The 26078-nt window shown below is 44.0% G+C and overlaps 1 protein-coding gene across 2 annotated transcripts in view; it reads left to right on the plus strand.

The window, feature by feature from the left end:
- Positions 1 to 534: 534 nt before the first annotated feature.
- The window catches only part of RPN2 (ribophorin II), a 52929-nt gene continuing 27385 nt past the window's right edge, over positions 535 to 26078 (plus strand). For both annotated transcript variants that reach the window (XM_082669492.1, XM_082669493.1), the window contains exons 1-8: positions 535 to 645; positions 4461 to 4654; positions 15003 to 15098; positions 15665 to 15840; positions 20108 to 20183; positions 21203 to 21337; positions 23433 to 23609; positions 25134 to 25252. In XM_082669492.1, the coding sequence (XP_082525618.1) occupies positions 633 to 645; positions 4461 to 4654; positions 15003 to 15098; positions 15665 to 15840; positions 20108 to 20183; positions 21203 to 21337; positions 23433 to 23609; positions 25134 to 25252 (986 nt within the window). In that variant the 5' untranslated portion in view covers positions 535 to 632. The remainder of the gene's footprint in view (positions 646 to 4460; positions 4655 to 15002; positions 15099 to 15664; positions 15841 to 20107; positions 20184 to 21202; positions 21338 to 23432; positions 23610 to 25133; positions 25253 to 26078) is intronic.

Consider the following 26078-nt stretch of genomic DNA (forward strand, 5'->3'; position numbering starts at 1 on the left):
AAGTCACTTCCTTTTTTGAGCCTGTTACTTCGTCTGTAAAATTGGGCTAATATTCTCCTGATACAAATGCTGTGCAAATCAGTTAAAAAATCACTCGTAGGTCAGTTATTAAGAACCGAAACAATCTTTGGAGAAAGTTGCCATAATTTTTAATTTTCTAACAAAACCCGAAACCCCTCGAACACTGCTGGCCCTTCGCCACCGGACCCTTCCTATTCTTTTAAAATCGGCCGGGCTGCAGAGAGACGACTGAGTGACAGCGCAATAGGCCAATCACAGGAGGACGCGTATAAGGCCCGCCCCCAAGGCCTCGTCCAACCGCGTGCCGGCAGCGCCCGGAATGGGATGGTTGCGAGGCGGTCGGTTCCAAGTGGGCCAGGGTGCGGGGGGGAAGCGAGCCTGTACTCGAGGACTGCAGCGCACTCTGCGCGCGAGGACTGGAATTCCGGCCGCAGCTGCTGGGAGTGACCCGGCCCAGCGGGACGGCGGGGGACTGACCTGTGCCTAGAGCCCATCCTAGCACGCGGGGTCTGCCGCGAATCCCTGGCGTCCCCTCCGGCGCAGTCTTGGAGCCACTTACCCGAGCGGAAGTCCGCCTGTGTCTCGGGCCCTGGTGGGACCTGCTAGGAGGAATGGCTCCGCCGGGTGAGGCGTTGCGCATGGCTCGACAACGGGGTCCCGCGGCCCGCAGGCCTTGGCGAGTGGGCCCTCGCCCGCAGGATACTAGTGCTCGCCACGCAGGAGCTGGCTAGGCGGGATCCCCTTACCCTGCGGGGCAGGGGCATGGGCCTGGGCATGGGCTCGGGCTCGGGCTTTTGGGGTCGAGGGTCTGACGAAGGGCTGGCCAGCGGGTGGGATTGCCGCGGAGGAGGGGTTGGGTACGGGTGCGGCGCGGAGCTGCGGGTCCCCCCGAGGCCCAGCCAGGGACCGCGGCCGCGGATAACGCTCGGGCTGACTTAACTCATTCATTTGACTTGCGCGGGCTTCCGGGCCAGGAGGCGTAAGAGTGAGCTTTTGGCCAAATCGTCCTGTTTTTTAAAAAATATTTATTTACTTATTTATTTGGTTGCACAAGGTCTTGGTTGCGTTAGGTAGGGTCCTGAGTTATGGCATGCGAACTCTTAGTTGCGGCATGCATGTGGGATCTAGTTCTCTGACCAGGGAGCGAACCCGGGCCCCCTGCTTTGGGAGCACAGAGTCTTAACCACTGCGCCACCAGGGAAGTCCCTCGTCCTGTTTTTGGACCATGGTTTCCTTTTTAATGAAAGGGGCAAGACAGTCAGTCATCTCTCTTTGGGAGCTTAGAGCATGAGTCCTGAAGTTAGAGTCTCCGGTACAGACCTGGAGTCTGCCACGTATTCGTTAATGTGACCCTGTGCAAGTTACTTAATTTCTCTGCCCCTCAGTTTCTCATCTGTAAAATAGGTTAGTAAAGTTATCTACCTCATGAATTACAGTGAGTGTTAAATCAGATAATCTCCTTGCGTAGCGTGGAACAGTGCGCCACTAAGTAAGCGCTCAGTAAGCTTAACTATATTGCTAGGTATTGAGTGGGCACTGTGCAGGATGGAACCTCATGTAGTCTCACAACAACTTGGGAAATGTGTGCTGTTATTATTTCCATTTGACAGACGGAATATCAGAGAAGGGAAGTAACTTGCCCCAGGTAAAAGTGAATAAGTCAGTGAGCTCACTGCTCCATTATTTGAGAGGTTGAGGATAATAGAGCTCCTGCAGTTTGGTTCTCACCTAGTTACGTGTCTTAGGGCAGGTAACTATTTCTGAGACTCAATTTCATGGTCTGTAAACCGCACTCACTTGGATGTTGAGAGGATTTAATGACTAAATGGATGCAAACTACTTAGCATAGTGTGGGCATACCGTACACATGTTAAGTGCTCAAATTTTAGACCCCGCAGTTGTTATGATTAATATGAGGTGGGAATATCAGGATTCTGGCACAGATGCTGTGTTAGGGGAACTTACAGTCGACCTGGCAAAAGCTAGTCATAGTTACTCACTAGATCTTAAGGTATTGAGTGCGTGCATACGGGCCTCTCACTGTTGTGGCTTCTCCCGTTGTGGAGCACAGGCTCTGGACGTGCAGGCCCAGCAGCCATGGCTCACGGGCCTAGCCGCTCTGCGGCATGTGGGATCTTCCCGGACCGGGGCACGAACCACGTGCCTTGCGTCGGCAGGCAGACTCTCAACCACTGCGCCACCAGGGAAGCCCAGCATAGTATCTTGATTCCTCTTTTACATCTTTCAATCCATTATCAATTCTGGCTTTAACTTTGAATTCTAGCCAGACTTCAACCACCTCTCAGTACCTCCATTGCTGTCACCCTGGGTTAGACCACCAGCATCTTTTTTCCTGGGTTATGGCAGTCGTCTTCTATCCTTACTTCTCTATAATCTCAACACAGTATTGTTTATTCTCAACACAAAGTTCCTGTTAAAATGTATGTCGAGTCACTCCTCTGCTCAAGATTTTCCCGTGGCTCCCATCTCACTTTATAAAAGCCAAAGTCCCTATAATGCCCTCTGGATTTGACCTCTGCTATGTCTGTTACCTTGTCCCTACTTCTAAACCCTCGCTTAATCCTCTCCAGCCATATTGTTCTCTTTGCTAATGTGAAAAACACCATCTGCACTCCTGATTCAGGGTATTTGCCCTTGCTTTTCTTGGGATAGTTTCCCTCCAAATTTCTTTATGACTTGCTCCTTTTCCTTCAGGTTTACACACAATATCTTTATTTCTTAGGGCTTCACAGGCTACCATATTTAAAATTACAGCTCTTCCTGATATTCCTTCTGTGCTTTATTTTTCTCCATAGCACTTTTCACCTTCTAAGATGATAAATAATGTTTCATAATTATTTTGTGTAATGTCTTTCTTTTCCAACTAGAATGTAAGCTCCATGAGGTTAGGGGTTTTTGTTCTGTTTCCTGTTGTATTTTTAATACCAAAAATAGTGCTTGGTACGTAGTAGGTACTTAATAAATATTTGATGAATGATGATCCACATTATAGATCTCTTTCTAGTTTTTTTCAAGAGCTTTTGCATTCTTTAGGTTATTTAACACACACGAGGACTTAAATAACACTAACACTCATGCCCCTAGTGTAGGCATCCCTTCTACAACATTCTCTAAAAAATAGTGGAGTGCGAACTCCATAGATAGACCTGGGTTTGAGTCCAAGATTGGCTGTCTCCAAGCTGTTCTGGTCCTTGGTTTTCTTATTTGTAAAATACCTTTTTTAAGGTATTTAAGGTATTTCTAGTTCAAACTAAATTTGACGCTATAGGCAAAGGAGCAGTAATCATTAATGTTAACCTTGTGATTACTGTTACTTGGAAGGTAGACTGTTCATGAAGTTGCCCATCTGAATGTGTTTTTTTCCAAATGAAAAGTAGAAATGTTCCACTTCTGTGATTTCTCTCTGTCCCCTGGGGCATAATGGATGAGGATTGATTTTTCTTTCCATTTATTCAGCAAATATTAATTCAGTACTGCTATGTGCCAAGCATTGTGCAAGATCTGGAATTACTGGGATGAATAAAAGCAACGGTCTCTGTCCTCATGAAGCTTACAGTCTAGCAGAGGAATAAGACATTACACTACTAATTTTAGTTGTGAAAAATTCTGCATAGAAGTGCAGGTTGCTGTGAGCAGATATAGGAACAACAACAACAATAATGTAATAGAAGGAGTAGCTAACATTTATATAGCACTTACCTATATATGTGCCAGTCACTAACATTTTCTGTATTAACGCATGTAATCCTAACAACCCTGAGGTAGATACTGTTATTATCCCACTTTACACTTGAGAAAACTGAGACACAGCTGGTCACATTGTAACTGCCATGGCCACCTTGCTAAGAAGTGACAGAGCTAGGATTTAAACCTGGCCCCAGAAACCTCGTTGTTTGCTACTTTATAGTACTGGGACCTCATCCAAAGGAGGGCTGTTGGGAGGCTTCTTAAGGAAGAGATACTCGAAATCTGAAAGTCGAAATTAAGCAGGAGAAGGCATGCAAAAGAGCTGTGTGGGAAAGAACACGACTACTTAGAGGAGCAGAGAGGAGGGCAGAGAGCAACAGATGAAAGAGTGGGGGAGGAGATCTGGTTGGGACGGGCAAGGCCACAGGGAAGGATTCAGGATCGGGTTTGTCCTACGAGGCATACGAGTTACAAATGTACTTGAGATGGGAATGGCATGATGAGTCCCTTGCTTTAGAGGCACAGAAGCTGCTGGGAGGACTGTCGTTCAGAGAGTTGAAGACCATGCCCACCACTTCCCCAAGGCGTGTCTCCAGGTTGAACCTCCCAGTTCCCTCACCCTTCCTCACATAATTTGGTTCCCAGACCTTGGTGTGCCTCATCATTGGAACTTTGTGTAGAACTTTGGAATAGTGTGGAGTGTATTTATTTAATAGTCGTTTCCCCCCAAGGTTCAAGCACTGTCTTCCTGTTGGCCCTGACAATCATAGCCAGCGCCCATGCTCTGACGCCCACTCACTACCTCACTAGGCATGATGTGGAGAGACTGAAAGCCTCGCTGGATCGCCCTTTCACAAGTTTGGAATCTGCTTTCTACTCCATCGTGGGACTCAGCAGCCTTGGTGCCCAGGTGCCAGATGTAAAGGTAAAGACCACTTTTGTCTTGGTGGCCTCATGCCTTCACTGGGTTCCTTTTGTGTACTTCAAAACTAACCCTTGCTCATTTGAGGATAACCAAGGCAGACCCAATATAATAAATATTTATATCAGTCTGACAGATCCTTTTTTTTTTTTGTTTTTTGAATGCCCAATATATGTTAGGACCATGCCAGGTGTTTTAGTAGAATATAAAGGAGAACAAGTCATAGATTCTTTAGAAACTTTTTTTTTTTTTTTTTTTTTGCGGTACGCGGGCCTCTCACTGTTGTGGCCTCTCTCGCTGCGGAACACAGCCTCCAGGCGCGCAGGCTCAGTAATTGTGGCTCACGGGCCCAGTCGCTCCGCAGCATGTGGGATCCTCCCAGACCAGGGCTCGAACCTGCGTCCCCTGCATTGGCAGGCGGACTCTCAACCACTGCGCCACCAGGCAAGCCCCTCATGCTGTTTTTGAACATATTTCCTTATCTCTTTAATTCCTATAAACTGATAGTTAGCTCTTGAGGCTTAATTATAATCAGGGTCAGTTTTCTTGGCAGAAATAGTTCATAGGCAGTGCTGTGTGCTTCCTATCAGTGGATGCATAATATCTGATTGTTTCATTTTTAGTTATGATAAAGTTGAATCAGTGGATTCAGGTGTTGTCATACTAATCTATCTCCTGTACACAGTGTATAGTAGGGACTTGTTTTTTATCCATCCTGGCAATCTCTGTCTTTTAATTGGAGATTTAGTTCATTTATATTTTTTTGTAACTATACTGTTGGGTTTAAGTTTACCATCTTGTTTTCTATTTATCCATTTTTTTCCTCGTCCTTTCCTGTCTTAGATTGAATCTTTTTTTTTTAATATTCCAGTTTATCTCTTATATTGGCTTTTTAGCTTACTTATTTTTTTAGAGGTTGCTCTAGAGATTGTAATATGCATCTTAACTTATCACAGTATACTTTGAATTATTATTTTGCCACATCACGAATAAGGAAGGAACCTTATAACAATATATTTCTCTTTAAACTCCCATCATTTGTACTATTGTCATACTGCTTACATTCTTTCAAGGGTCATGGCCTTGTCCTGTCTGTTGTCCAGCATCTCAGCTTCATCTATTTTGTTCAGTTTTACAGTTATTTATGACAGGCTGGTAAATTCAGTACGTTTATTTCTGTCCTGGTCAGAACTGGTAGTCTCTGTTGATGTCTTGCAATCCCTTGCAATTGTTGTTGTTTTTGATGCTCAAAATGTCCCGTTTTTGCCAGTGGGCCAGAATGTCTCTCTGTGTGTGTTTTGTTTGTTTCTATGTAATCCAGTAGTCTTTGAGAGTTTCTGATGTCCTTGGCTTAAATATTTTCTGGCCGAGACTAGAATCAGTAATTGTTATTATTTATTTATTTATTTATTTTATTTTATTGCGGTATGTGGGCCTTTCACTGCCACAGCCCCTCCCGTTGCGGAGCACAGGCTCCAGACGCGCAGGCCCAGCAATCATGGCCCACAGGCCTAGCCGCTCCGCGGCATGTAGGATCCTCCCGGACCGGGGCACGAACCCGTGTCCCCTGCATCGGCAGGTGGACTCTCAACCACTGTGCCACCAGGGAAGCCCCTGTTATTATTTATTGAATGTCTCATGTGCCAGGTACCCTGGATATGTTATCTTGAGTTGTCTTCATTCTATATGGTCAGAAATATTATCCTGTAATAGAGGAGGAAACGCAAGCTCAGAAAGGTTAAGAAAATTGTCCGGTGTCTGCCAACCATCATCTGCATAATGGCCCCCAGGTTCAAATCCAGCTTGAAGCCTGTTTTTGTAAATAAAAGTTTACTGGAACACAGCCACGCCCCTCACTCACATATTGCTATGGCTGCTTTTGCACTTTAACAGTAGAGTTCAGTAATTACGGAAGAGACTTATCTGGCCCCCAAAGCCTAATATTTACTCTCTGGCCCTTTACAGAAAGTTTGCTAATCCCTGCTATGTGAGAGCTGTGCTTATTCAGATTTCTTCCTGACAGCTATCTCTTGTTGCTGCCCAATATTTCCTTCCTGTGTGTGACTGTTAATGAAACAGACTTCCGTCATGTTGTTTTAAACCCTCCAGGTCAATATACCTCCTAATAAAATTAGTTTTGTTCAAGAGAAAAGAGTACAGGCAGCAGAGTCGCTAGCCCAAGTTTTTAATTCTGGCTCCATCTCTCTGTAAAATGGGAGTTGAGATGCCTTCCTCATGGGATCATTGTAAAGATAAAGTGAAATCATATTATGCCTAGTAAGTGACTGGCCCACGAAAGGCCCTTTGAATGGTAGCTATTATTATAATTATATAATATTATATTATAATTATTTAATAATTGTTATATTATAATTTTAAAAGTTTTGCTTCTATTTATAATTTATTCAGGTGAGTTCAGACAATGCTGGCGCAGATACTGTATGGAAGGCCCACAGTGTCTGTAAAGGGCTTGGGAAAGAGAGAGAACAGACAATTGGGAGACATAGGGTGGAGCAGTCTTGACCAGTAGAGGTTTTGTATCATAAGGTGTAGGAGAGAAAATTGGAATATTAGGCTAATGTTAAATTTTGGCGGATCTGAATGCAGGATGAGAGTTTTCTGCTGGTCTGTTTGAAAATTCTGTGGGACCATAGGATTCCGTCTAGGGGCCTCCTGGAGGAGTGAGGAGTGAGGCACTCTCACTCTAACTGAAATGATACTTTTTAAAATTAATTTATCAATCAATTAATTAATTAATTTTTGGCTGCGCTGGGTCTTCGTTGCTGCATACGGGCTTTCTCTAGTTGCGGCGAGCGGGGGCTACTCTCTGTTGCGGTGCATGGGCTTCTCATTGCAGTGGCTTCTTTTGTTGCAGAGCATGGGCTCTAGGCGCATGGGCTTCAGTAGTTGTGGTACTCGGGCTCAGTAGTTGTGGCTCGCTGGCTCTAGAGCACAGGCTCAGTAGTTGTGGCGCACGGGCTTAGTTGCTTCGCAGTGTGTGGGATCTTCCCGGACCAGGGCTTAAACCCGTGTCCCCTGCATTGGCAGGCTGATTCTTAATCACTGTGCCACCAGGGAAGCCTCAAATGATGCATTTTTATCTGTCTCATGATTTAGAGCTGCACGTGGATTTAGGTTGAACTCATGCCCCTATAGATTTTCTCTGCTGATGTAATGGGTTTGAGGGCACGTTGGTCAGGGCTGAAGACATAGGCTGAAGCCATCCAGACAGCTGCAGTGCAGTGTGATTTGGGGGTAATTGCGTGATTAGCTGTGGGCTTTTTATTCATAATACAGACTCTAAAGTCACATTGGTTGGCTTCAAGATCTTGACTTCACAACTACACCACTGAGTAACAGCTTACCGAACCTTTCAGAATCTTTATTTTCTCATCTGCAAGATGGAGATAGTTATAGTACTCAGCTCACAAGTGATGGATGTAGGTTGGTTGGCATGGTGATGGCATGTAGTAATGGGTGTAATCAGTATTAGCTCTTAGTAGTACTATTACATGGTAGTAGCAGTAAATGTATGTTGATTGACATTTTATTTTTTCTCCTACTGTCATCCCCATTGCTTAATGCCTAATGAAGAGGGTGTTCCACAAATATTTGTTGAATTGTAAACTTTAGCTTAATAGAAATGAAAGTTCTCTGAATGTGCCTCTTAATTGGAAAATAAATGGGTTAATCACGTACTTCATTTTAATCACTTATGAAATGTGCTGTGGTGATGGTGTGATGTGTACATTGTAAGCAGTGGAAGGAAGGGAGTTGTATGGATATTTTGGAGTTGGTGAATTTCCTTATTAGAGGTGTACACTAAAGAAATCCATTGAGAGAGAGTCTCTGTTACTGTCACTTCCATGTAGTGGGATGTGTCCTGCTCAGCTGTTGTTGCTTTCAGCTGAGTAGAGAGAACTCCCTCAGTTCTGCTAGATGCACTGAGTTGGTTGTTCTCACAGATAGATCATTAGGGGAGATTTTGGTTATTTTGTCGAAAGAGATTCAGCAGCAGAACTGAGAGGAATGGGGTTTAATAAGAATATGAGAGTAGAGCGCAGCTCTGGGAACAGTGGAGTGTGGAATGAGAGTTGATTTTAGGTGTTATGAAGACTGAACATCTTTCATTTTGGTATCAAGTACTGTGTATGTATATTTTAAAAATATAAGCAACATGAGAACGGCGATTTTATAGATTTTTTTAAAAAAATAAATTTATTTTATTTATTTATTATTTGGCTATGTTGGGTCTTTGCTGCTGCATGCGGGCCCTCTCTAGCTGCTGTGAGTGGGGGCCACTCTTCGTTGCGGTGTGCTGGCCTCTCATTGCGGTGACCTCCGCTGTTGTGGAGCATGGGCTCCAGGCACACGGCTTCAGCAGCTGTGGCACATAGGCCCAGCAGTTGTGGCTCTCGGGCTCTAGAGTGCAGGCTCAGTAGGTGTGGTGCACGGGCTTAGTTGCTCCGTGGCATGTGGGATCTTCCCAGACCAGGGATCAAACCTATGTTACCTTGTGGGGTTAAGAATCCCCACACGCTGGGCTTCCCTGGTGGCGCAGTGGTTGAGAGTCCTCCTGCCGATGCAGGGGACGCGGGTTCGTGCCCCGGTCTGGGAGGATCCCACATGCCGCGAAGCGGCTGTGCCTGTGGGCCATGGCCACTGAGCCTACGCGTCCGGAGCCTGAGGCCGGGAGAGGCCACAGCGTACTGCAAAAAAGAACAAACAAACAAACAAAAAAGAATCCCCACAGGTGGATCCTTAACCACTGTGCCACCAGGGAAGTCCCTATAGATATTATTGCTTAGCTTTTTATAAGACTTAGGAACATTGAGGGTTATTTTGTATTCGTTTTAATGAAAATATTAAGTAAATGGGAGACATACTATGCAAAAATTGTGATGGTAGATTAGATTCTAATGACTGAAATCAGGACACATTAGACAGTGTTCACAGGTTGTCAGTCAATCAGGCACTTTCCTGATCTGTGAAAGGGGATAAGAATATCTACCTTATAGAGTTGTTGTGAGAATTAAATGTGATAATAAGTGTAAAGTGCTTAGCTCAGTATCTGGCACATGGTGAGTGTAAGGTAAGTATATCTGTATCCATTCAACAAGTGCTGAGTGCTTTTTGAGGGCCAGGCACTCAGCCAGTTACTGGGAATAGCAGAGAAGCAGGCACTCCTTCAGGCAGTAATCATTTTATGGAGCATCTGCTATGTGCAAGGTATTATGCTAAGTGCAGAGGAGCTCATTAACTAGTGAGAGACAGGAACCATAAGAGAGAGAGCAAGTGTGAGTACAGAGACACATGTAACATGTAGTGCGTGGAAAGTGCCAGGGGAGTCCAGAAGAGGGAGCTGCTCACTCACCCGGTCTTCTGAGAACACTTACTCTTAGTTCCAACCTTGTACAGGGGGAGTTACCATCTGCGCTGGCTGCTACACGATCCCTTTAGTCATTCATCAGATGTCTAGTGAGTTTCTGCTGTGTGCTGAGCATGATGCTGGGCACCGGGGATTCAGTATTGAACAACAAAGAGAACGTCTGCCTTTTGGAATGTATACTCTAATAGTGGAGACAAGCATTAGTCGTGTAATAAATATATACATGAATATTTATAACAATGGTAAGTTTTATGAAGGTGAGATGTATGGTGTTATAGGTGTGAAATAGGGGACTTTGACCTGGTCAGGGAAGGCACTTCTAAAGAAATCTCTGAACTTAAATCTCACTCTGTATACCCCTAAATTACAACTCCTTGAGGGCAGGAACTTTGTTGATTTTATTTGTTGTGTATTTCCAGTATCTAGAGAGCACCTGGCAGGTGGTAGTACTCAATAGCTGTTTATTAAATGAAGGAAGGTATGATGGGTCTGAATTCTAAAAGGAAAGTAGGATTTAACCAGGAGATGGGGAGGGAAGAGACTTTAGCCAGAGGAAGTAGCACGTGCAAAGGACCTGTGCAGTTAGGGAGCAGATTACATTTGAGAGACTGCAAGGAGGCTGTGTAAGAACAGAGAATGCGAGAGAGCTAGAGAGGAAGGCCGGGGCTAAGCCTCCGTGCCTTGGTAGTCAGAGGGAAGATTTTGCTTTTTCTCTAAAGAGAAGTTGATTTTAAGCAGCAAGTATCAGGATCTAGTTTTCATTTTGGAAAGGTTTCTGTCCTGCCTTGTGGAGGACAGACTTTCGCAGGGGAATATGGCACAAGATTGAATGCTGGTGGGGTACAAAAGATAACACCTGGACTTCTGACTTTTGCCACATGAATGGATGGTTGGGATTCCTTAGGATAGGAATACAGGAAGAGAATTAGGTTTGTGCAGGAAAGATCATAAATTCGGTCTTAAAGATGTTGAGCTTAAAATGCCTTTGAATCATGTAAGTGGCCTTTGAGAGAAGTCTGGGCTGGGGGTACAAATCTGAGAAATATCTGCATAGCGGTTCTGGATGAAGCCGTGGGCATGATTGAGATCGCCTAGGAAGAGAGGGGATGGATGAGAAGTGGGCCTAGGAGTTGAAAAACTCCAGTGTTAAATGGTCAGGCAGAAGAGGATGAAACTTGAGGAGCAGCTGAGAAGGAGGAAGAGAGCCAGGGGAGGGCAGGGAATCCCGGAAGCGAAGGGAAGGGAATGTTTTAGAACAAGGAAGGTTCTATATAGGGTTAAGGGCATGAGCATTGGAAAATGTCCTTTGGCTTCCATAATTTGGAGGTCATTGGTGGGAAGAGAGAGAAGGTAGCAGCTGGAGGGGAGAGAAGGATCAAGGTAAGTTTTACTTTCAAATCAGTCTTAAGTTTTGTTGATACATTAGGAGTTACCAGTGGAGAGGGAGAAGCTGAACTGACGAGATGGATGGGCTTCCTGATGGAGAGAACAGCCCGTACTAAGCCTAGAGGCTTAGAAGTGCTTGTTGTGTTGTGGGGGCCGTGAGTTGGCTGGAGCAGAGGGGTGGTCAGAGAGCATGTGGAAAAAGCCGGCCCAGCTACCAAGACCTGGTGTGGATGGAGGCTGTCGCCAGCGTGTGCCGCAGTAGCCTGCACAGAGCCTGGCAAGATTACAAAGCCTAGACTGAGAGGAGACGGGAGTTGGGGGCTGCTGCTGGAGAGGAAAGGGCAGATGAGAGAGAGAGATTTACTGTCTTCTTGGTTGCTGATTCAGGCTGGGGAGTTGTAGGGAAGAATGGACTGAGAAAAGCACTCATGTCCTTCACTCAGGAGGATATTTAGGTAGCTGGGCACAGAAAGTTGGAGGGGAACAGATAGGGGATGGACATTTAGGAGGCCATTTTCAGCCTTCACTTGTGAGGGTGAGTGTGGAACTAGGGCAGCAGGAGTGGGAGTTACAGATCCCTGCAAGCGACCAGCTGAAGCCTCAGATCTGGGTGGGCTTCCTGAGGGTCCAGAGTATGTTTTGTGAGGTCCCTCATTTTTGCCACTATTAAAACTAAGCTGTCAACATTTTGAGCTTTGAAGCCACAGACCCTTGGTACTGTTTACCTAGATCTGTCTGTGCAAACGAGTAGGCATGATGCTGGTTTTATTCAGGAACAGGTCGTTTTTAATAGTCCCTTGAGAGAGAGAGACAGGTTGTATAGCTCAGACTCTGGAGCCAGGCTGCCTGGGTCTGAATTCCAGCTCCTCCATTAAGAGCTGAGTGACCTTGGGCAAGTCAGTTTCCTCTCTAATGGCCCAGTTTTCTTGTCTGTAAACTTAAGGTAATAGGAGGACGTAATGCATAGATCCCCCTATTAAATGAGAAATGCATATACAGCACTTGTCAACAGTGCTTGACACATTTTAAGTGCTCAAAAATTGGTAACAATGACCATAATCATTGTTTGGGGCCTTGGGTGTTGTTCCATTGCTAAAGCACCAGATGGCGACAAAGCACACATCTTAAGCTTGCCCACATTCTGCTGAAAGGATTCCTGGAGTAGGTTGTTTTCTTCAGATCCCTAATTTGTGCAGTATGAAGTATTTTGTTTCTTTTCTTTTTCTTTTTGGATTCTTTCAGACTTCTGGTTGAAACTCATTTGTTTGAGACTCTTATTTAAGTATTATTCATAAAATTTAAAACAAAAGTTTTTTGGTTGAAGTAGCGCATGCATACAGTAAAATACCAGATAATACAGAACAGCTATTAGTGAAAAGCAACCATCCATCCTGTGGCCCACCTTGTCCTACTCCTGGGAAGCATCCACTTTTAACTGTTTTTATTACCATTTAATTTTGAATAGCTGAATTTTATATTACCTCAACCAAAATATTTAGTGCTATAACTAGCTATTAAATGTTATTTCTTAATATAGTAGGAATAGCATGGGTTTTCTTATGTGCCTACTCTGTGCCAGGCACTGTGGTGGGAATTTTTCAAAGTCTCTGCTCTCAAGTAATTAGTCCCTGGGGGGGGAGGTAGTTAGTACAGTGTGGTAAGTGCTTTGGGGGAGTGCTCGGGAGGGAAGGCACCTGGCCTGTCCTGGATGAATGTCAGGGAAGGTTCTCTGGAAAAGGTGACATCTGAGCAGAGGTGAAGATGGGACCTGGTTTGGCAGGCAAGAAGGACAAGGGAAAGGTGCTCCTGGCACGGGGTGGGGGGTAGCAGGGTCAGGAACATAAATGGTGAGAGCATGTTATGTCTGGGAAGCTGCAGTGGGGTGGAGGGTAAGATTTTGGAGTTGGAGGTGGGGCTGTGGTGAGGAAGCTGGCACAGAGAGTGAGGGTCAGTCATGAGGGCATTTTAAAAAATATATTTATTTATTTATTTATTTATTTTTGGCTGTGTTGGGTCTTCGCTGCTGCATGCGGGCTTTTCTCTAGTTGCGGCGAGCAGGGGCTGCTCTTCATTGTGGTGCACGGGCTTCTCATTGCAGTGGCTTCTCTTGTTGCAGAGCATGGGCTCTAGGCACGCGGACTTCAGCAGTTGTGGTGTGCAGGCTCAGTAGTTGTGGTGCCTGGGCTTAGTTGCTCTGTGTCACGTGGGATCTTCCTGAACCAGGGCTCGAACCTGTGTCCCCTGCATTGGCCAGCGGATTCTCAACCACTGTGCCACCAGGAAAGTCCCAGTCATGAGGGCATTTTATGCCAGATCAGAAACTTTGAGTCTTGTTCTGAGAAGGATAAGGAACCACCCAAGGGTTTTAATAGCAGAGTAAGGTGGATACACTTGTCACCAAGACAAAGCTTGTGCTGCTGGCCGCATGACAGGCCAATAATCGAGAGATGAGGTATTGGGGCAAGGAATAAAGACTTTGTTCAGAAAGCCAGCAGACCGAGAAGATGGGCTCATGCCCCAAAGATCCATCTTGCCTGAGTTAGAATTCAGGCTCCTTTTATAGTAAAAGGGGTGGGAATAAAGTCAAATACTTCCCGGTTCCCATCAGCCTCCAGAGGGGTTGTGTTAATTTCTTCCTCCCTGCAGTCATTCACAGGTGGGCCTGGTCGGGATGTTTCCTGTGAGCTAAACAAAGATATTTTAGCTTAATGCTCATAACCTGGGAGGTCATTCCCAGAGTTGCGTCATCATGTATAATTTAAGCTTATAGTCAGCATCCCTTTAGTGATTAACTTGTAATAGGATACAAAAGGTTCTTCCCTATTACACTTTTGCACCTCGTAAAGATCACTCTTGAAGCAGTATGCAGAATGGATTGCATGACTTGAGACCAGTTAGGAGATGAGTGTAACAGTCTCCATGAGAAATGGCAGGGGCGTGACATAAGGCAAGAAGGGAAGCCAGAGAGTGGAGATCGGGTTTGAGAGACTCGATAGGCTTGGCGGGTGAGGGAAAAGTCGAGAATGAGTCCTAGGTTTCTGATTTAGGTAGTAGGTGCATGGTGATGCCCGTACATGAGCCAGAACGTCCAGATGAAGAAATAGAAGGTTTCTAGCTTATGTTAGATGTGTTGAACCTGACTTAGCTTTGGAGACATCGAAGTGGAGACACTGCCATTTATTATCTTTGTCACCTTCATTACATTACTTACCAACTCCAAGCATCAGTTTCTTATTCTGTTAAATGGGGATGATAGTATCTGCCACAGGGTCCTTATGTTCATTAAAAGGAAGAGCATCATAAACACCCCACACAGGTTATGGCCAGAGCAGGTGATCAGTGGAAGTGGTTCCTTTCTAGGTTCAGAAGGACGAGCGTGCCTTCAGGTGTGCTCTTTCTATGAAGTTAGCATTTTGGGATAATACAGTGCTCTGTGGAAAATATCTGCTTGAAAAATGAAATCTTGTGTAGCTCTCATACTTTAAGCCATCATGGATTGCTGAGAATTATAAAAACACATAGTTTTCCTAATCACTGTGTATTTCACCACTTACCATTGACTTTCCCCCCGTTTAGCAAGCATGCACCTTCATTAAATCAAACCTTGATCCAAGCAACGTGGATTCCCTTTTCTATGCTGCCCAGTCCAGCCAGGCCCTCTCAGGGTGTGAGGTGAGTCCAGCTTCTTACATTTACATTTACTTTAAACTGTAAAGTGTATTTTTAAAAAGGGAAAGTCATGTCAGAATATTTTTTTTTTAGCAGTGAGACCCCATTAAGTGTGGGTGGGAATTCCATTCTTGTGATTTTTTTTTTCTTAAAGAAATAGACTTTTTATTTTTCCCAAGTTTTCACTTTTCGTGAATTTTAAATAACTTTTTCCTATAGTTGCCTCTCTTCTGGGAAGTCTGATTTTTTTTCTTTCAGTCTCCCTTTAACATTTAAAAATGTTTAAAGCAAAAGAAGAATGCCCCCACGCCAGATTTCTAGAAATCCATTTTTTTGAACACAGGAGAAGAGCCATATCAGTAGACAAGTGACTTGCCAGAATCTTTTTAAAAGTGTTATGCTGAGGTTTTACAGATATTTAATTCTCGCATCTGAGATGTCGAAGAGGGGTGATCACAGCCCAGGCGGGTGGTGTGACCTCGGCAGTTGCTCTGCCTGCCATCTTTGGCGTGCCTTCCACAGGCTGGCAGCATCTGTTCTAAACTCTGTGTCTACCCATCCTTTCTTAGATCTCTATTTCAAATGAGACCAAAGATCTGCTTCTGGCAGCTGTCAGTGAAGACTCCTCTGTGGCCCAGATCTACCACGCAGTTGCAGCCCTAAGTGGCTTTGGCCTTCCTCTGGCTTCCCAAGAAGTGCTCGGTGCCCTTACCTCTCGCCTCAGCAAGGAGGAGACCGTGCTCGCGTAAGTCACCATCTTGAGCGCTTCTCAGGCTACTATCCTGAGAGGCTTCATCCACTGGTTCCACAATTATTGTCTGGGCACCTGCTATGTGCCAGGTGCTCTGCTGGCACTGCAGATGTCATATTGTGCTAAGGCAGGTAAGGTCCGTGTCCTTGTGCAGCTCGCCAAGACACGGTCTCCCTCAAGCTGCTCCAGCAGAAGCAGATACTGAGTCCGAGCATAAACACACTGCCACAGAGACACGACTGCCTTTGAGGTTAGGGGCTGAAGCAAGGGTAGGGGTGACCGAGGGAGAGTGGGGCCAGAGAGCCATGTGCATCTCTTACTGCAGCTTGGCCAGGCCATGGTGAGATATTGGCATTGGAGGCTCCACCCTGGAGGAGGGCTCACGGGTTCCCTTGGAGAGGTGGGGGAAGTAGGGCCTCAGAGGGGGGAGTATTCTAGGGATCAGACCCTGCTCCTCTGCAAAAGGCTCAGGCGAAGGAGAAGCACCTTAGAGAAAGGAACTATACGTTTAAATGTTGCAGCTGACTCAAGGATGTTTACTAAAGTTAAAAGTAATAGTATACGTAGTTTTTTTTTTTTCCCCTTTGACACTGAAACTCCTCATTTAACACAGTATATGTATTTTTCGTTTTCTGTGTGTCCCCCATTTAATTGCAACCCTGAGACAGATTGGAGCACCTGGACTCCTATTCATTGTTCAACAAGATGTTAGTGACACCAGTTCCCTACTGCAGAATAGTCCAGTTGTTTCCCAGGGTTTTTTTTTTTTTTTTTTTTTTTTTTGCTGAGAACCAAAATGTTTCTAAACTTGAAGCTTTGTTAAGGGCAGGGCTCACAGTCAGTTGACGTTCTCCCTGTCACTCTCACGCCCTATTCATATTCACATGGTCAGTAATCAGTGACTTTGGGGCTGGTACGTTTCTCAGGAATGACATTTTCCGCACCCATTGCCCAATGCTTGGCCCTGTGGTCCTCCTGTTTCAGATTACATTACTTTGATCTCGTCCCATAATCCCTTGTGGAATGCCTCTGCAATCACCACCATATCTCCTGTCATGAGATAACGGTCAGTGCCTTACTCTGATGCCACCTTCTACAGAAAAATCTTTCCCTTTCCCTCTGAGCAAAAAGGAAAATCTCCCTCCTCTAAACCCCAGAACAGAAAGAAGTACAAAGAAAGTACATCCATTTTGGAGTGAGTTAGACTTGGGTTTGAACACCAGCTTTGTTTCTTCCTTGCTGTGTGACTTTGGGCAAGTTAGTAACCTCTCTGAGCCTCATCTGTAAAATATTACCAACAATCCTTACATCATAGAACAAATGTCAAGATTAAGTAAGATAATACATGTGATGAGCCTAGTGCAGTGCCTGGTCTTAATGGGCATGGGACAGATGGAGTTTGTGCCCTCTAGAGCATTTCCTTCTTAGGTCCCTTTCTTAGGGAGCTGGTTACTTCCTTGGTTGTATTGTTTTTTCTGTATTAGATTTTAAGCTTCTTTACTTATAGTGCTCAGAGAGCCTGGCACATGGCAGATGCCCAAGAAAGAGTTAATGAAGGCTGAAACTATACTTTTGTGTTTCTATTCTATCCTCTTGCAAAAAGCTTCAGGTAGAAAGACCACACGCTTGGGGTGAGAGAGAACTGTGTCCAGACTCTTCTACTTAATACCTCTGTGGCCATGAGCAGGGTGTTTAACCTCCCTAAACCTCAGTGTTTCCATATGTAAAACAGGGAGAATGATATCTGTCTCATAGGGTTATTGTGAAGATCAAACTGGCAGCATGCCTTATATAATATTACTACTAATTTACCCTATTTTAGCAAATCTGATATAGATTAGGACTCTTCTAAATGGGCCTTCTACATTTAACTGGACTTATTCTAGGAAACGAATGTTCATAAACTTGTCTAGAATGGTAAAAAACATTAGTAGCTTTGAATGAACAATTTGAAAAGATGCTATTGTGGTCTCTCATAACCCAATTTCTTTGAATCATCTGCTGTTTATTAGCAAGACAGGATCTGCTTTCTTAGCGTTTGAATATAGTGCTCCAGAGGGAGAGAAACTGCTGGAGTATAAGTAATTAAAGCCAATGACAAAACTTTTCAAAAGCTAAGTGGATTAATTTCATTCTAAAAACTTCTGAGGTTGTTACCAGAATGACGCTTATTCGTTCCAAAGAAGAGAAAAATGATATCTTAATTGAAAAGTTCTTTCTAGGCTCTCCTAGCAGCCTTTTCTGGGCTCAGCATTTATCACGGGCAGATGTGGGATTTTTATCTTGTTTGGAAATTCAGGTTTCATTTTCTCAAGTCTGTTCTAACAACAAGCATCCCAGAGGGGTCATTGAACACTCTGGGGCTTCCCTCTCTGTGAATTGTGACTCCTCTGTTTTCCAGCTTACCATCTTAATGGAATTCGTTTTCCATGGAGGGAATCTAAATTGTTACGATTGGGATGAAAGCGGACAGATTCTCGCTCTACATTCCCCAACACACCGACTTGATAAATGGTGGTTTTACACAAAGGCCCGGTCATCCCTTGGGAATTTGGGAACCTTTCTGGGGTGGACCAGCAGTTGGCTTAACCACCAGGGGTCCTCAGCTTTCTCTTTTCCACCCCGAGAAGCACCATTTGTATTTTTCAAGTTATCCACATTAAGAGAATAGAACGTAATAAAAAATCTTATGTGGACATACTTACTACATTCCGCCTTAAAAAGTTTATCTTACAGAAATACACTCATAAGTGGATAAAAATATATGAATAAACCATAAAAAAGAATGAGGTACTGATACATGTTACAGAATGGCGAGCCTTGAAAATGTTACGCTAAGTGAAAGAAGCTAGACACAAAGGGTCACATTTGTATGATTCCATTGATATGAAATATCCAGAATAGGTAAATCCATAGAGAGAACACAGGTTGCCAGGGGCTGGCGGGGAGGGGACAGGGCAGGGGATGGGAAATGGAATGAAGCTGTTTAATGGGTATGGGGTTTTGTTTTGGACTGATGGAAATGCTTTAGGACTAGATAGAGGTGGTGATGGCACAGCGTTGTGAAATATACTAAACGCCACTGAATTGTTCACTTTCAAATGGCTAACTTTGTGTGAATTCACTTCAATAAATTAAAAGGTGTATATACACATACAGCCATGAATAAGGGTTCACAGTTACAGCATTGAACAGTTACAGTTCATCTAAGCAATGCAATGCTATGTCGTTGTTAATAAGGATGAAATATATTTATATGTCCTCACGGAAAGATCTATACAATCTGAATAAATTGCAGGACAGTTATCTTTTAGGGGTAGGCATTACAGGAATTTTAACTTTCTCCTTTAGTAATGTATTTGAAGTTTTGACAAATAGGTACTTTTATAATCAGGAGTAAATAGTAGGAAAAGAAAAAAAGAATAGACGCTGGTTTGAGAACCAGATCTTCTATTTCTTTCATCTTATTTAATGCCTAAAGGACGGGTGGCTTCCAGGTCTCCGAGCAGGATGGTGACAGCACAAGCGTTAGCTGAGTGTTTACCGAATGCTTCCTGTTTATATTGCATTAATCTGGTTTCAGAAAAGTTGCTCCAAATTCTACCCAACAACCTACGTATGTAGATTCCACAGTACTTCTTTGGTTTTGGAGTAGGAAAAGTAGAAAAGAGGCAGCCAACCTCTGCCCAGCACAGTTCCTCTTACAACATGGGGATGCCAAATATACCTTCATTCGATGAATTGGCTCCTCTTCTCCCTCTAAGTATATCTCTTCTAAATCTGATTAAGTCTTAGTCTGGTGTTCTATATGTGATGCCATTAGGAACCAAACAGATTTTCAGAGGGGGGTGACCTGGTGCACCCTCTCTTCTCTCTGCCCTCAGTACTTATGTGGATCCTGCTGCCCAGATTGCCTTCTCTCTAGCTGTAGTGAACTTTGTAATGTAATGGTCTTTTTTTTGGTGGGGAGTGGGGTGGACGCTGCATCACGTGGCTTATAAAATGTTAGCTGCCCGACCAGGGATCGAACCTGGGGCCCTGGCAATGAGAGTGCAGAGTCCTAACCACTGGACCACCGGGAATTCCCTGTAATGTAATGATCTTTGTTACATCTTTCCCTAGACTGTAAACAAGCTCCTTTGGGACCGAGGCTGTCTTATAGTTCTAAAGAACAAGAGCGGGATATATGTGTAGGTATACCAATACAGGAAGGGGAAATGGAGACTTGCCATTCATTGGGGTTCTATTCTCTACCTTTCAGAACAGTCCAGGCTCTACAGACGGCATCCTACCTGTCCCAGCAGGCTGACCTGAGAAGCATCGTGGAGGAGATTGAGGTACAAATTTATTTTGGCAAGTGAATTTCCCAGCTTCTGTCTTTGAAACCCTTTAGAAGAGTCTTGCAGATAGACATGAATGATTTGTTGCGGCCAGTTACCTTTCTTTTCATATCCGTGGCACACTTTTGTTCTTTGTATCAGAGCAATATTTCCTAGGGAATATTTGTTAGGCTCGTATAGTTACACCATCAGTTAGGCAACAAACTACTTCAGTGTTTTGTAGGTACAGTCTCATAGTCTACAGATTTTAGAGCCTAACAAACCTGAACTTCAAATTTTTTTTTACTTCTTATTACTTTGTAATCTCAGGCAAATTATTAATGTCTGAGCCTCACTTTCCTTACGTGGTGGTGGTTAGGAACAAGCGAAGTTCTAAAGTGCCTAGTACAGAATTGGTGCTCAGCAAGTGGTCACTGTGGTTTTTGTTATTCCACTACCCTTTCCACTGCCCACGACCTCCTGCTGCTCAGAGACTGCTTCCATGGACCGCAGAGCCGGGGATGACGGGCACTCTGACAGTGTCATCGCTGGATGCCCCACAGGCACATTAGCTGCCTCGTCACGTTGCCCAGGAGAGCAGTATGTCTCTCTTCATCCTTTAGAGCATTGAATAAGAAAGAGAAATGCTCTGCTCTGGAGGTTGTTTCCAAATGGATGGCCATCGAATCCATCTGTGTCATGATGCTTCCAGGGTGAACTGTGGCTGGGCCCACTGGCCTTCTGCCCAGAGCAGTTGGTGCCTTCAGTGCCATGACTCCTGGGCTTGGGCTTGAGTTGAAGGGGTCAGGGAAGGAGCACTCCGAGAGCTGCAGAAGATACTGTTCTCTTCAGATGCCTATATGATATACGTTACTCTCTGCCTAAGCACCTGTTTTGAGAAAGCACTAAGTGACTGAAGTGGTCTGCAGACTTAGAGTGAGATTTCTCAAAACCGTCTGCACTGGGGTAACAGTGGTTTGTACGTCTCATCTCTGTTATCACTTGACTTCCATTCTGCCTCTGTTTTGTTGTGCCAGGACCTTGTTGCTCGCCTGGATGAACTGGGAGGTGTGTATCTTCAGTTTGAAGAGGGACTGGAAACAACGGCATTGTTTTTGGCTGCCACCTACAAGCTCATGGACCACGTGGGCACCGAGCCATCCATTAAGGAGGTGCCTGTCTATATAACAGTTCTTGGGCGTGAAAACCAAAGGCGTTGTTGGCTTTATCTGCTAAGGGAAGCTTTTTTCAGAGAGGACAATTCAGTTAGCTTTGGGGTGTCTTGGGTTAGGCATTGAGAATGAGAAACAGAAAAATGTAAAGCCTGTTCCTGAGAAACTGGTTGTCAGTGGGATAGACGTGTAAAGAAATTGTTATACTTGCTTTAAATGGCGTACGGACACATCATGAGGTAGAGGCAAGAAGGCCAAGTGTATTACTCTCGATCCACCTCCCATTCCTTCCTGATGCTCCTTACTGCTTGTCTCATGAATGCTTTCCATGCTGGTGGCCTGTGCAAATCCTCTTTCTCTTGAGAAGTGCCCTGTACTTCAGAATTGCCTGTTCTGCTCTCTCCCCACTGACCCTCAGCAGTGCCTAAGTCTGAGCTAATCTGTGCTGATTGACATAGTTCACTGAGAGGCATGTGTGTCTACCAGACATCCACCAAGAGTTAATTCTTTTCTTTCTTTCAAGAGGAGCTTGTTAACCTGAAAGAACCTTTAGTTGGAATGTGTGTGGGAAGTCTTGTGAGTAGGACCCTCTTTGTACCACTTGTTTGTAAGGTTACCAACCCTTGATCTAAAGGACTTAAAATACAAGCTGCTGCTGTTTTAATTTTAGGAGGAAAGATTTGGGTTCCAAGTCAGAACTTGCACTTCTTTTGTGAATTATGAATGCATTGTGAGTTCTGTGCTGAGTTTCAAGTAAACAGTAAATAATTACCTGTCTTGAGTAATTTGAATTAATTTTGTATTTTCTCTGGAGGATATGATCTAATAATTTATTCATGTATTGGCCTTTTTATGTTGTCTTTTCCTTCATCCTAAGTTTAGGAGACCTAGAGATACCACACTCTATTTAAATTTCTGTTACGGGTGAAAGTGCAAGAATGTGGGTCTTATAGTACAAATCATTTCGGGATTCTCCTATACACAGTACAGTACATGAATTGGCGATATTCTACATAAAACAACTTAAACTTTTTCTTGCTTTATTCCCAAGCTGCTACTAACCAGGTATTTGGCTGGGATAATTTTGCTGTCACTGCTTTTGACATAACGATTCTGGTGAACACTCCCCCATTTTAACATGTCAACAGCTTACTGATGGAAAATGTAATTGGTACAATTAAAGAAAATTATTTCATGTCGACTGTGAATAACACTTTCGGGAACAGGGAACTCTTTTGTTAGACGGTAGATTTTAAAAAACGAAACTGATTGAAGTGGAAAATGTTTCCTCTTAAGCAAACAACCTCTAGAATTTTAATAATGCCTTTTAGGTTCTACTTTTTTAAAAAATTGCTTTCCGTTTTCCCCTCTAAGCAGCCCATTAGTTCTTAATGGAGAGTTATTTTAGTTTCTTTCTAATGTACACTTTGGCTGTGAAGTTTGGTCTTGTAAACACCAACTTAGCCCCAGCATACTGCTTAGAGGTGGGTTGGCAAGGAAGGGAGCTTGGGTGGGAGGGTGAGGGAAATCAAGAAAGGACATATTTTATTGTGGAAGGACTTTGGAGACAAACAGACCTACATGTGAATTTGGGTCCTGCTTTTTTTCTTTCCATCGTAACTTGTAGGAGTAACTTAACTTCCTTTAGCCTCAGTTTCCTTATTTGGAAAGGATTGACATCAGTCTTTTCAGGATTTTTGTCAAGATTTGAGTTAATGCTTGTAAAGCACCTGTCACAGTGCCTGGCACATATAGGTATGGAACAAATGGGTACTGCTATAGGTGTTTTATAATATAGTTTCATATCTCAGTAGTTATCTAGAAGTACCTTGCATTTGTATAGTAAGCATCCATAAATGGTTGACAGATAAATGCATTAATTTCAGTTTGTACTAGAAGATGGAAAAAAACAACCAAATTCAAGTTTTACGCTTAAATGCAGAATATGTGCTTCCCCCACCCCTACCAATTTGGGTTACTGGCTAAAAGACCTTCCAAGTGAACGCCTAGAAAAAGATAAGGAATGACTTGAGCCGGGGGGGAGGGAGGGGTGGCTGGCCACCTGTCTGACTGCTGCATTTCCCTTTTCTTTCAGGATCAGGTCATCCAGCTAATGAATGCCATCTTCAGCAAGAAGAACTTTGAGTCACTCTCAGAAGCCTTCAGTGTGGCCTCTGCTGCCGCTGCACTCTCCCAGAATCGCTTCCATGTACCTGTTGTGGTTGTGCCTGAGGGCTCTCCTTCCTACACTCAGGAACAGGCTGTCCTACGGGTATGACTTCCATGCCCCACATGCGCTGCTCTGATTGCTGTTTCCAGTGTAAGCCTTCCAGAAATCCAAAGACTGGTACACAGCTGATTGTAACCCCCGTGAGGACAGACCCCTTAAATGAAGAGCAAATGGGGATGGCCACTGGGTGAACTAGTCACAGAATCCTTCAAGCAAAAGTGTGGAGTCCTTACCTCTGGACGGCCAGGGAATTACCGTCAGAGTATTTTAAATAGTATAGCTTTCACTAAACTAAACTAAGTGCTAGAAAATTGCATTTCTGGATTTGTAAGTACAGATGTATAGAGAAGTCTTACTTCTAAAATGTATTTTCCAGTACCCAGACTTTGTAAATATATTATTTTAAGACAGCGTTTTAAATTCCCAGGTAATTCTGGTACTTATAGTTGTTAAAATCAATATCAGGTCTCTTCTTCCTTGGAGCCGACAGTGTATCTTTCTGCCTCTTCAGAACATAGCCATCCCTCTCACTCAGCAATAAGCACGGACTGTTTTGGTGTGTTAACTCTCTGAATAGAGCAAAATGCACACAAAATGTTTAGAGTTTTCCATTCGTCATAATGAGGCATTTGTTGCTATTGTTTGGAAACCAGGAATAAGCTAAAATCTTTATAAAAAGTTAGCATTTTATTTATGTCTAAACACACGGGTTCCACATGGGACAGTTCCGTAAGTTCTTCTGCTTCAGAGGACCCTACAGATACTCTCCTGAAGAAGTGCCCCGTATTCCAAAGTTGCCTCTTCTCTCCCTACCTACAAGTCACATCCCCTCAGCAAAGACTGGGGTGAGAACTAACCTGATTAGCATAGTTCACCATGAGTTAGGGGGAGCTAAGAGAGCAAAGTAGAAAAAAATACTGGCTTTTGAAGCTAGGTAGGCTGGGGTTTGAGTCCTTAGCCATGTGGCCTTTGGCAGTCTTGTAACCTCTTTGTGGCCTCAGTTTCTTCATCTGTAAAATAAAGATAGATTCTGCTATGTCTCAGACGATCGGTGGGAGGATATATATAAGAGCCTAGCCTGGTATCTGGCAAATAGTCGACTTTAAACAAATGAGTGTTATTACTGTGTTATCCGTATTACTTCAGTTTTCCCATTGCCCATACCTTCCTATTTTTCTTGCTAATAATTTTGTTTTTTAAAGATACTGTAGTAGTGAAGTAGAGTGGGTAGATCAGGGGATCATTAACTGTGTGATCTGGAGCCAGTCCTTACGTTTCCCTGGGCTCTGGTTTCCTCATCTGAAAAATGAGATCATTGGGTAAGATCATCTTTAAGATCTTCCCCACCTCTAACATTCTGTAATCTGTCCCATTCCCAAACTAATTGTGTTTTCCTGTATTTGATTTCCCATAGATAGTAGACCAAAGGCCAGTGATGGTTTTCTAAAACAAGATGGTTCTTTCCTGGCAGAGCTTGCTCCCTGTGGATGAAGCACCCACCCTAGAAGCAAAATCTGTACTCCCTCAGCTTTTGTTGCTACAGACAATTTTAAAATTTATTTCCAGTTGCAGGTCACCAATGTTCTGTCCCAGCCTCTGACTCAGGCCACTGTTAAACTAGAACACGCTAAATCCGTTGCCTCCAGAGCCACAGTCCTCCAGAAGACATCGTTCACCCCTGTGGGGTAAGAACTGAGCACATCTCTGTAGGGTGCCAATATACTTGTTTTGGAAAGTTAGCCTGCAGCCAGTATAACCCAGATTTATGTGGTTATTACCAAGATCATAAAACCAAATTTACCTAAATTTAGGATTATGCTTTATTTATAATAATATGTCATGAACATTTCCCCCATAGGATTACTATTCTTCTATAGTCTTATCTTCAGTGGCTGTGTTATTGTTATGTAAATTTTTTAAAAAATTAAGGGTCAATTTTTTTTTTTTTTTGCGATACGTGGGCCTGTCACTGCTGCGGCCTCTCCCGTTGCGGAGCACAGTCTCCGGACGCGCAGGCTTAGGAGCCATGGCCCACGGGCCCAGCCGCTCCGCGGCACGTGGGATCCTCCCAGACCGGGGCACAAACCTGCGTCCCCTGCATCGGCAGGCGGACCCCCAACCACTGCGCCACCAGGGAAGCCCAGGGTCAGTTTTTATATGAAACTTCGTTAAGTATTAAATTAGTAAGTTAATGAGATTGGGAACTGAGTTTTAGAGAGAAAATGCATTTCTTACACAGTTGTAAAGATACATAGGCAATATGTGAAATTAAAAAGCAAAATCATTTTTTTTAACACCTTTATTGGGGTATAATTGGTTTACAATGGTGTGTTAGTTTCTGCTTTATAACAAAGTGAATCAGTTATACATATACATTTGTTCCCATATCTCTTCCCTCTTGCGTCTCCCTCCCTCCCACCCTCCCTATCCCACCCCTCCAGGCAGTCACAAAGCACTGAGCTGATATCCCTGTGCTATGCGGCTGAAAAGCAAAATCATTTTTACGAATGA

Source organism: Grampus griseus, assembly GCF_964374135.1.
Source record: "Grampus griseus genome assembly, chromosome: 14".
NCBI lineage: Eukaryota > Metazoa > Chordata > Mammalia > Artiodactyla > Delphinidae > Grampus > Grampus griseus.